Source organism: Ostrea edulis, chromosome 6 (assembly GCF_947568905.1).
Source record: "Ostrea edulis chromosome 6, xbOstEdul1.1, whole genome shotgun sequence".
NCBI lineage: Eukaryota > Metazoa > Mollusca > Bivalvia > Ostreida > Ostreidae > Ostrea > Ostrea edulis.
Window position 1 is genome coordinate 19,373,231 of NC_079169.1, and position 12,812 is coordinate 19,386,042.

At 36.1% G+C, this 12,812-nt stretch overlaps 1 protein-coding gene across 2 annotated transcripts in view; it reads right to left on the reverse strand.

The window, feature by feature from the left end:
- Positions 1–245: 245 nt before the first annotated feature.
- The window catches only part of LOC125646183 (probable methyltransferase-like protein 15 homolog), a 15,700-nt gene continuing 3,133 nt past the window's right edge, over positions 246–12,812 (reverse strand). For both annotated transcript variants that reach the window (XM_056141766.1, XM_048872364.2), the window contains exons 3-7: positions 12,153–12,421; positions 11,238–11,374; positions 8,313–8,507; positions 4,418–4,612; positions 246–2,336 (exon numbers count right to left, since the gene is read on the reverse strand). In XM_056141766.1, coding sequence (XP_055997741.1) covers positions 1,910–2,336; positions 4,418–4,612; positions 8,313–8,507; positions 11,238–11,374; positions 12,153–12,421 — 1,223 coding nt within the window. In that variant the 3' untranslated portion in view covers positions 246–1,909. The remainder of the gene's footprint in view (positions 2,337–4,417; positions 4,613–8,312; positions 8,508–11,237; positions 11,375–12,152; positions 12,422–12,812) is intronic.

Sequence of the window (12,812 nt, forward strand, 5' to 3'; positions counted from 1 at the left end):
TTGATCAGAAAAGTTCACTTGAGCCATCGGCTCAGGTGAGCTAAAAATTATAAATCATTGAGAAATATTGCCTGTGTCCTTAAGACCTGCAAGTTTGCATTCAATTTTTTCATTTGAATTTAAAAATGATAGTGTGTCAACACTCATGTAAATAAAAAAGTTGACCGGGAATCAACTGAAAACTTGTATCTTTGAAATAACCAAAGCAATAGCTGACAGTCAGCAATGAAAAACCTAACAATATATTAGAAAACAAATTCATTTATCTTACATCTTGAAAAATACATATGTAATTAGAGAAAGCATTGGTAAAATAAAATTTGGTGCTTTATATAATTTTAATAGGTGCTGAGAGTAAGCAACAATATGCAACAACAACAAATACATCAACTGACTCGCACATGCTTCAGGGCCTACACAATTTGTACATCTTCGATTACAGGGAACCATTTACATGTATAAATGAAGTGATGTCCCAAATTTCAGTCACTAGTAAATTGTTCCAAGAAAAGTCGCAGATGACCTCATCTTGTGCTGTCTGTGTGTACTGATTATGATAAAAATGCACGATCTTTGTGCACTTTCTTCTTATTTTTATCAATTTGGGATGGATTGCAGTTAGAAATGCTGGTAAAATAACTACACATACCTTATCAATATTGCCAAAGAAAAAGATGTCAGAATTCCCAAGCAATGTCAGAATTCACAAGCTTAGCACTATTCAGTACTTTCAGTTTTTTGATTTTATTATCATCATGTTTTACCAGGATTTATCATTTAAGAAAACAAAAAAATGGATAGCTCTCTTGGGACAAGGGCTAGACAATTCAGTCTATGCGAAAGTTTTTTAGACCACACAGGACATTCGGTCCTGTGTAATCAATGAACACACCGGACCGAACCAAATTTTGTCAGACCGAAAAACCTAATGTAAACAAGTGAAACACGTGAAAATGCAAAACCAAGGGAATCTTATTTATTATACTAGTAATACTATACCAGGGATCCCTCCCGTATAATACTTTAGACAGTCCATGCGGTTTTAATCACATTCATTTACGTATTTGGATTTGTGTGCTATTTTTTACTTATAACAAACATTTAAATGACTCCGCATCAAAATAGTAAAGCTCTAAACCGGACACTGAGACATCGGACATTCCGGTCCGGTGTAAAAAATGATGCGTCGGACCTTAGGCACTGCACATCGGTCAGGTCCGACGTCTTTCGCATAGACTGAGACATTAGCTGACTCGATGACATCCCATCACTCTCTAGACATCAGCTGATTGGATGACATCCCATCTCTCTAGACATCGGCTGATTGGATGACATCCCATCTCTCTAGACATTGGCCGACTTGATGATATCCCATCTCTCTAGACATTGGCCGACTTAATGACATCCCATCTCTCTAGACATTGGTTGATTGGATGACATCCCATCTCTAGACATCGGCTGATTGGATGACATCCCATCTCCCTAGACATCAGCTGATTGGATGACATCCCATCTCCCTAGTCATTGGCCGATTTGATGACATCCCATCTCTCTCTAGACATTGGCCGATTTGATGACATGCCATCTCTTTAGACATTGGCCGATTTGATGACATCCCATCTCTCTCTAGCAGGGATGTGACTGAATTCCTCAGAAATCAGAGGGAAACTGGTCAAAAAGGGAGGAAAACACCTCACCCTACCTGGAAAAATATCATTTTCTGCCACTTTAGATTAAATCCAGAGTGTTTCATTTTTTCAAAAATTGAGCAAATCAGAGGATTTCCTCTGAAAAGAGGAAAAATCACACCCCTGCTCTAGACATTGGCGGATTTGATGACATGACATTGGCTGACTTGATGACATCCCATCTCTCTAGACATCGGCCGACTTGATGACATTCCATCTCTCTAGACATCGGCTGATTTGATGGCAGCCCTCAGTTTGGCTGACCTGCTCCGGGGATTCTCCTGGACCTCCATCACGTCTGGAGTAATAACTTTCCTACTGGCTGGAATCCATCTCCTCCTCAGAATGCTCTCTATCAACTCTTTGTCGTATTTCTGATGGTGGTCTCTCAGCATCCGTGATTTCTGTTTTGATGACATATTTTTGGCTTCGTCCATATCGATGCCATGGAAATGTCTCTTGAAAATTCTATCTTCCAGTGAATGAAATGATATACCTGCACAAACACCCCCAGGTCTGAGGTAGTTATATGATACTTCTAGTCCATTATTGATTTCATTCAGTTCATTATTCACAAAGATCCTCAGGGCTTGAAATGTGCGAGTGGCTACATGGCTTTTACGATTTAATTTGTCCCTTAAAAGTTTCCTGAATGAAGAAAACACAATAAGTAAATGGATTAAACAGTATGGAAGATTCCAAAACTTTACAAAAACTCATTTATCAATTTTAGTATCTGATAATAGTTTTTAGCATTGATTTGGTCTCTGGGCAACATAGTATTATTGATTTGATCTCTGATCATATCAGTATACATGTAATATTAATTTGGTCTCTGATCAACTCACTATAATATTAATTTGGTCTCTGATCAACTCAGTAAAATATTAATTTGGTCTCTGATCAACTCTGACAGCATGAAATTATTTGATCTCTGATCAACTCAGTATAATATAAATTTGATCTCTGATCAACTCAGTATAACATAGATTTGGTCTATGATCAACTCAGGATAATATTAATTTGATTTTGGTCTCTGGGCAATTCAGTATTATTGAACTGGTCTGTGATTAATCAGGTATTATTAATTTGTTCTGCGATTAATCAGGTATTATTAATTTGTTCTGCGATTAATCAGGTATTATTGATTTGGTCTGTGATTAATCAGGTATTATTAATTTGTTCTGCGATTAATCAGGTATTATTGATTTGTTCTGTAATTAATCAGGTATTATTGATTTGTTCTGTAATTAATAAGGTATTATTGATTTGTTCTGTAATTAATAAGGTATTATTGATTTGGTCTGTGATTAATCAGGTATTATTGATTAATAGTCTGTGATTAATCAGGTATTATTGATTTGTTCTGTGATTAATCAGGTATTATTGATTAATAGTCTGTGATTAATCAGGTATTATTAATCAATAGTCTGTGATTAATCAGGTATTGAATTGTTCTCGGATCTACTCAGTGTCAATGATTTGGTCTCTGTTTAACTCAGTATTGTTGTTTTGGTGTTTCATCAATAAGGTGTTATTAACTTTATCTCTAGTAAACTTGATATTACTGACTTGGTCTTTGGTAAATTTGATAATATTAAGTTTGTCTCTGGTTATCATATGTTACTGGATATTAAAAACATATGACATTGTATAAAAAAAAAAACCTCCCTCATCATTCTTATTCACAATAAAGAAGGGGGGAAATGCTGCTTTTCCTCGATCATCAAATATTGGAAAAACAGGGCTGAGAACCAGATAATCTAATTCCTTATGACCTAATGTGATGTTTTTCGAAGTAAATGTATCGTGTCATTTCATTTTTTTAAATCGGGACGATAATCAGAACTAAAAATATCTATCATCCTGTACATTAAGATTTCTGTTTCTCTTAGAAAGTAAATAATTATGAAAGGTATGAAAAGTAAAACATTGGGAAATAAATCGGCAATTCAGTCAATGACCTTGACCTGTAGATCACATGTTCTAATCACCCCAGACAGACTGATATTCTATATATTTTATGAGTAGAAGGTTCACTGAGGACCTCAATTTTATGTGGAGATTTGGGGGTCTCTGAAGAGCTACGCATATTTTAGATATCAGAGTTATCTTTCTTGATACAGGAATCAATGGCAGTTCATGTTGATTGGCAGGGGCGGATCCAGGAATTGCAGTTACGGGGGGTGCCACTTTAGGAGGCAGAGGGGCTGGGGACCATCTTGAGGTGACGCCCTGCTGGGGGCCCAGGGGGCGAAGTCCCCAGAAGCTCCTGGATTTTACAGATTTTATAGGGCTTGAAATATGTCTCCTATTTAGTCATTTGTACTATTTTCTATCATGTTTTATAAGATGAAATTAATAAAATGAAGCAAATTTTAAGGGTTTTTTTTGAAAAAAATTAAGTTCTCTCAATAAAGTAATTCAAGAAATCAAAAGATTTTGTCATTTATTTCTCCGGGAGTGGAGGAAATTATTGCTTCTTTTATCGTTTAGTACATTTTTCTAAACAAGATACCACGATTTACCTTAAATTTGAAAATTTTAGGGGGGAGGGTGTGCTGGCTGCACCCCTCCTTAAATCCGCCACTGATTGGTCTGTAACGTATTTACACTAAATTCTCTTGACAAATCATTTCTACTTTTGTATCAATAGTTGAGAATTTGTAATTTTTCAAGAGATGCCTTTCATTAGAACACATTTCTGCCACTATTAGTGAACTTCTCACCCTTTAAACACGCTTTCAATTATTTCCGCCAATTGTTGGGTCGTGGTTATTTTCCCCGCCACGTGGCGTGCGTCCACAACAGCATAAGCAATGTCCTTAGCCATGCGATCCTCTCCATATTTCTTAATGATTTCTCGCAGTTCCTGCACAGACAGAAAATTGACAACATCCATGGCTGTAACACCATCTGGATCCCTGAAAAACGCAACATGGAACATTAATTCAGTAATCACAACAAAACCAACAAGAGGCCCATGGGCCTAGAATCACTCTTCTGATACATTGTAGAACAGTCAAAAATTCTCACTAACCAAGATTCATCAATTAACAAAGTTTGATGATGTTAAATCAAATAGTACCTGAAAATTTAAATGTAACTGTCCAAAAGTAGGTCACAGTGACCTACTTTTGGTTGACACACTGAATACTCAAGATGCATCAACTGACAAGTCAAATAGTATTCAAATATAGACGTCAAATTCCAAAAGAAGGCCACAGTGACCTACTTTTTGGTCGACACACTCCAAAGACTCAAGATGCATTAACTGACAAAGTTTGATAATTGCCCTTACAGAAATGAGATGTACCTGAAAGGTACCCAAAATGTATTTGTAAGGTACCCGAAGCAACTTTTTCCCTGAAAAAGGTACCCAAAAAGTACCCGCAAAAAACTTAGTCATTTTTCGACAGTACCCGGAACGTACCCAACTATTGTAAAAAGTACCCAAAATGTACCCAGATTAAAAATTGAAAAGTTAAAATGTACCTGAAATGTCAAATAGTATCTGAAATATTCATATATAAATGTCAAATTCCAAAAGTAGGTCAGAGTGACCTAGTTTTTGGTTGACACACTCTGAAGATTCAACATGCATCAACTGACAAAGTTTTGATAATTGTAAGTGAAATAGTATCTTAAATACTAAAATATAGACGTCAAATTCCAAAAGTAGGTCATGGTGACCTACTGTTTGGTCAACAAACTATGAAGACTCAAGATGCATCAACTGACAAAGTTTGATGATCCTAGCTTTCATAGTGTCCAAAATATGCATCTAAAATTGAAAATGTGAAATTTGAATGTCTGCAAAATTCAAAAAGTAGGTCACTGTAACCTACTTTTTTAAAATAAATATGTTTTGAGGCCTCTAGACGCATCAACTTACAAGGTTTGATGATTCTAAACCTCTAAGTATCTGAAATAACAACCTAAAATGTATTCATAAATGATTAGCCATAAAATTCATAAAGTAGGTCATGGTGACATACTTTTCACATGACACAGTTCAAGGTCCCATGATCCATCAACTGACAACTTTTGATGATCATTGGCTCAAAAGTGTCCAAGATATGCATCAAAATCCATTTAATAATTTAATAATAATTACCTGCGAAATTCAAAAAGTAGGTCACCATGACCTACTTTGGAGACAACATGATATTAGGTCCTAAGATGCATCAACTGATAAAATTTGATGATCCTAGTCCTTATACTAAGTAAAATATCAAAGTTTTAACAAAACAAAATTTAAGGTCAACTTTGAAGTATCCTTGAGACCACACCCTTTGCCCCAGGATGATGCCTTGAACAATTCTTTATCTACAACCTATCCTCATCCTTATGCATAAGTTTGGTGATAATTTGCCCCGTGGTTCTTGAGAAGAAGATTTTTTTAGCAACCACTACTTTTGTTTGCATTTTCCTAATTATTCCTAATTATCTCCCCTTGTTAAAGGGTCACAACTCTAGTTTTAGTACAAATGAAAGCCCTTGGGCCAAGGATACCCTGTGACAAATTTGACAAAAATTAGCCAAGGAGTTCTTGAGATATAGCCCTTTTTCCAAAAAGTTGATGCACACCACACACCAGACATAAAACCGAGGTCCTGTGTCACAGAAAGTGTGGCAGGATAAAGATCACTCCCTGCCCAATGGTCTCAAATGTCAAGCATAGGCCTAAATTTTGCAGCCCATCACCAGCAGTGGTGACATCTCCATATGAGTGAAATATTCTCGAGAGGGACGTTAAACAATCCACAATTTTTAGAAATTGTTTTCTATGACATTAATTAGCAAACATAACAAAAATGCTGTAGACTTAAGATAGGAACTAAGGACTCGAAGTCATAAACCAACTATCCCCCATCTAACCAGTTATTACAAATTATTATAAATATGCATCATCAAGAGCTGCTAGTACCATCCAAAGACCTGTCAATATGTTTAACATTTAATAATTACAGACCCTGAAACGTGTTACTATACCATAAAAACGAATCAAACCGTTCCGTGCAAGAAACGAACCGTACCGTTCAAGAAATGTACCGTACCGTGCAAAAAATGAACCGTACCGTTCAAGAAACGTACCGTCCCGTTCAAGAAACGAACCGTATCGTTCAAAAAGCGTACCGTACCGTGCAGAAAGCGTGCAGGATAATATTATTCAAACCCCGCCCCCAAAAGCCTGAAAGCGTACCCTACCGTGCAGAAAGCGTGCAATTTATGTCACGTGACCCACTTTTTCAGCCACAGTATATTAATAGATACATACATGTGTAAAAGAATGTAAACAAGTTAAATTGATGCAAAGCATCAAATCGGCCGCAAAAAATTATTCATTTCAGCATTTTCAAGTATTTCAACAATATATAGAAAAGGTATATGAAACATTTTTATTGCAAACTATACACTTGCCTTACTTTTCTGTTAATTTTTTTTAATTCAATTTTCAGTGATCAAAAATAAAGTCAGGGAAATGAAAATCGGACTTCGCGTGATAAAGGATAGGAATATATATGTATTATCATCATTTTATTTGATTCAAAGACAAATGCAACAGATATCTAACATTATTAATTATGAATGACTGAATGCTGACAAAAAAGGACGTACAAACTTCACGTGCAGATATCCTGGATCTTTCATAATGCCGATGATAAATCACAATAAATGTGAAGTGCAGAAAATAATCATTGTGTCATTTGTGACTTTAGTGTATTCAAAACAAAACAAAATTCACTTCTTCTTAAAAACTTTTCCAATTTAGGCACTGTAATTTATATCCGGAAACTTAATACGCTTTGTTTTTACACTTACGCACGCCCATGTCGGGGAGCAGTTCATGTAACAACTTTTTATAAAATCATAAATTAATAAATGTCTGATGAGAAATGAAAAACAAATTGAAACGTAATAACAACCATTAAGACTTAGACTTAAGCAAATTCTAAAAACTTTTATTCATAACTTTTATGTACGTTATCAATATGGAATTATTCCATCGAAGCAATCAAAAATAACGTCTCATTTCCCCATGTGCACATTCTAACACAACCACAAATCCTGCAGCCGATAATCAAAGAGCCGAATAAGACCGATCGAGTGAAAACAAACTATCGAAACGTACAATTTATACGAAGTCAAAGCGTTCAGGCCACGCCCACCTCATTAATAAAACGTGCAAACCGTTCACAAAGCGTGCAGCTATTTTTAGCAAACCGTACCGTGCAAGAAGCGAACCGTACCGTTCAAGAAGCGTACCGTACCGTGCAAGAAACGAACTGTACCGTTCAAGAAACGAACCGTACCGTTCAGAAAACGAACCATACTGTTCATAAAGCGTACCGAACCGTACCGTGCAACTGGTGTAGTAGCACGTTTCAGGGTCTGTAAATTATAAGTGTGTATTATCTATAGATGACCTGGCTATCATTAATGACCTATCAATATGTTTAACAGTTAATAATTAAGTTATAAGTGTGTATTATCAATAAATGACCTGGCTATCATTAATGACCTGTCAATATGTTTAACAGTTAATAATTAAGTTATAAGTGTGTATTATCAATAAATGACCTGGCTATCATTAATGACCTGTCAATATGTTTAACAGACCTTCCTTGGTCCATCCTCATGTCCAGTGGGTCATCTTGGCTGACAGAAAAGCCACGGCCACGCTGGTCATACTGCATGGAGGAAGCTCCCACATCAAAGAGAATCCCGTCCACTGATCCCGGGATTATCCCAAGTTGATACAGAATCTGGGGAACCTCAGAGAACTTTCCCAAACAAGCTAGCACCTGTCCCTCTCTGTGGAAATGATAATGTTATCAAATTACAAGACTGAACAAATATAATTTCATTACACATAATTTTGATAAAGACTAATCACTCTGAAATATATATTTAATCGTGCAGCGTATATAAAATTAGAGTAAAAGTTACCGAAACAACTATGGCAGTAAAACGTATATCCAAAACAATGGCAATAAGTATGAATTCATGGTTAAATTTCACTTGTATCCTGTTCCTATAGTTGGGATCTTCCTTTATCAGTTATATAAAGTAACCAGTAAATGTAATGCATTCATGTCTATCTCAAGTTTTAGCAGTCGTGGGCATAATGCAAACACGTTATTCGAAAATAATGCACATATATATATTTTAAATATAATGCATTTTCGTTATTTTTTTTAACCTACAGGGTCATTAATTTCATTTAAAATCTTCGGTTGTTTGTATTTCCCACTGATGTATATTGCATTCTGGGATTCCATGTTGTAAAAGATGCAGTGCACAGAATATAATAAGCAGTTCTGGCGGAAGACATGTAGAACAGGGTTCCAAATTCCCGCTCACCCACTTGCATTGGTGACTATACTCTGCTTATGGGCACCAGTTTCTGTTCTCATCAGCCACTTGGCGACCGTAATTGTCCGATCAACATTTTTCTTTCTGACCGATCCAATTCCTAATATAAATGAAGTTCAATTTCCGGTTGAGATTTTGCCCCTTGGGTATCAAACCTTCGTAATTAACATAAATCAGAAGTAGTTGAACAACACAAAGGTTACTTCAAACGAAGAGAAAGCATCTGTTTTCATCAAAGTGGACAGAAGGGGAGAATATGGCTCAATGATCATGGCGAAAAGGGAATGGCATGTGCCGTGGGTACAAAACACGACACAAAAGGTCCAATTGTTATGACAGCTTGCTGAGTTATAAACTTGAAAGCATTCTAAAGCTGAGGACTTTCGAAATTGCATAAAAAGGCTGAAGAAGTGTGTGTTGAGGTCAAACACTGCGAAGATCATAAGTCCATTAACTCTTGTATTTTTGCTAGGTTAACAAAATGAGAGAGAGAGAGAGAGAGAGAGAGAGAGAGAGAGAGAGAGAGGTTTGAAAGTTATGAAAATAGAAACGGATTTTAAATATTGATATTTTAATTTTTTTAAATAAATTACAATGTGACCTGATGTTTCTTTTATCTTATAAAAAAAATCCATGTTCTTCAATTATATATGTGTGGGCTACTAAAATTTCATGTGGGCTAAACTGATTTCTTATTCTAGGACCCGCTTGGCCCCTTAGGAATTTAGTCAAAGTTGGAACACTGAAGAAGGTGTAGATTAATAATATTTCACTTGTTAATTTGAGGTGTCATTTATATTTTTGAGTGACCTTTTAATTGACAAATATACAATTTTCCACACTTCTCAAAAGACTTAGAATGCTTTGCCCTGATTAAGCAAGCTTTTAAATAAATAAAACAAGCATTCATGGTGTGAAGTGGAGGGGGGGGGGGTCGAGTCACACAAATAACATGAACAACTTAACTAAAAATTACCTAATGGAGTTATTAATGAAAGGAAAGATTACCATGCAGTAATTATTAAGGACAGGAGCAAGTAGAAGGAACTTATTGTGATAAAAAATAAAGCATGTGTGTTTTCCCAATAATGTGCTTGCATTATGCCCCTTACTGTTTTAACAAGTATCCATTACTCTCTGTACTTTCATTTTGTAGAGGGTATCTCGTAAACACTGCCATATCATTATGGACTGAAACCTTACATTATCATGGTTTACCTGTAAGACTTGACAATACATTGTCTTTGTTTACCTGTAAGACTTGACAATACATTGTCGTTGTTTACCTGTAAGATTTGACAATACAATGCTCCCTCGATACATTGCCCCCTGGCCTGGAGGTTATAAAACTTTTACCATACTTAAATTCAAACTCAGCCATATTTCTTTTGAGTACAATTCTGAGCAAGCTTTGAAACACACTCAAAAAATCTTAAGCATGTACTCCATCTGAGTGTGAGAATGATTTTATAAAAGTTTCATAACCTTTACTTTTGAGTATGAGTATGATTTAGAGCACAGAGTTTGAGTATGAAAACCTTCTCAAAAAGTTTTATAACCTCCAGGCCTTTTAATAATGCCATATGCCATTAATTTTCCCCAAAAAATGGTTGAATTTTATAGGGTTTACCCTTGATGATAGCACCAATTACCTAACCCCATTAATTACCACACCTGTACTGCAAGAGCAGTGTGGTGAAGAGTGACAATCTGGCCCAGGTATTCAGGTTAATTTCAAATAAATGCCAAATTAAATCTAAGATTATTTAAATGTTTAAATACAGAATGGAGCCCCACAAAATTTACAGAATTGAATTTCTTTTGAATACTCAGTGAATTCGTTATATTGCCACTCCAGCTTTTTTACCCAAATTGGTGTTGATCAAAAGTTAACAATATATTGAGGGAGCACTGTACATTATTGTGATTTACTGGTAAGATTTGACAATACAAGATCATAGTTTACCTGTAAGATTTGACAATACAAGATCATAGTTTACCTGTAAGATTTGACAATACAAGATCATAGTTTACCTGTAAGATTTGACAATACAAGATCATAGTTTACCTGTAAGGTTTGACAATATATTATCATGGTTTACATGTAGGTTTGACAATACATTATCATGGTTTACCTGTAAGGTTTGACAATACATTATCATGGTTTACCTGTAAGATTTGGCAAGTTCCTGGGCATAACAGTAGGCCAGAGGGTCTCTGTCTAGACATATCACTTGAGTATCAGGGTTCTCGCTCAGAATGGCTTTTGTGTGTCCACCTGATCCGAAGGTCATATCAATGAACAACTACAACAAATTTCTCCACAACATCAATAATATGAACATATAATTATACAGAAATACCCTTTACAACCCATAAAAGGTGAAGATAACAAACAGTGATCAATCTTGTAATTCCTATAAGGAATACAAAATAAAGAGTTGGACAAATGGGACCCTTGGAAATACCAGATATGGGATCAGGTGTTTAGGAGGAGTAAGCATCCTCTGTCGACTGGTCACAACTGCTGTGAGCACTTTGTCTTGATCAGGTACATGTATACAGAGTAATTTGTAGTTAAAATCAATGAGCCAAGAACAGCCTAACAATGGGTATGAAACATGTCAGACAAAATTTAACCCAATGATAGCTTGTATTGGCAAACTAGGTAAATTGTTAAAATTACCATAGATTTGTAAAATGCTTACTACAAACGAGACTATTGAAACCCCTGCAACATCAAGTTGTAACAGTAGCCTTCCATGTAGTATATTGATCTCCCTTGAGAAAGGGATACTTTTGAATGACACAAGTGCTAATGTGCTATGGGTAAAATGTAAGTCTGGATTTATTGGTTTGACATTGTTTAGCATCGCTCTCGAGAATCTTTCACTCATATGGAAACCTGTTGTGATACGGAACCTCGGTTTCTTCGATCTCAATTGAAGGACCACCCTATTTAGTCACCTCTTATGACAAGCAAGGGGTATTGAGGACCTATTCTAACCTAGATCCCCACGGGAATGGACATGTCTTGTATGGACAAATAAATGAAAAGAAATATACACATATAAACATGTTCACCTTTCCGTTTTTAGGATTAAGGAGCTCTAACACCTGAGTGACCATCACGGGGCTGTGTCTGGCCCCTTCCTCAAAAGTCTCCACAGCCTGGATGGGACCACCATCAGAAAAATGCTCTGGAGAGTTCCACAAATCTGAGGTGGATCCATTTCCATGGTGACTTCTGGTTTGTAGAAAATGTTTCCCACTGATGGACTCCAGATAAGGAAGGAGTCTGTCCCTTGATGTGCATGTTGTTATATTTCTTAGTGGCAGCCATGGTTGCATTGCTAGCAAAAAAGATAATGATAATAAATGTGTGACATCATATACAAAAGCCAAAATAAGCTGATAAAGAATTGCAGTCTGCTTTATCCTTGTATCTCACTATACAGGTCATAACATACCTGCGATGTAGTGTCATACATGAATCAACGCAGCAGGGTTAAGATATCCCGAGTAAAGTTAAAACAAACATCATAAAATGTACCTCGGTGCACTTCATACTATATGATGTCACAATATAAAAGTACGTCACGACGTACAGGTCTATAGTTGTATCGCGGGGAAAATGTCATAATATTTTCTCGCTATTTATTGCCGTTATCTAGTGTTCAAGCTGTACGTGCTTAAATCTGTTTGTCAGATGATCCCCCCCCCCCCCCCCCCCAGTTTTCTTCT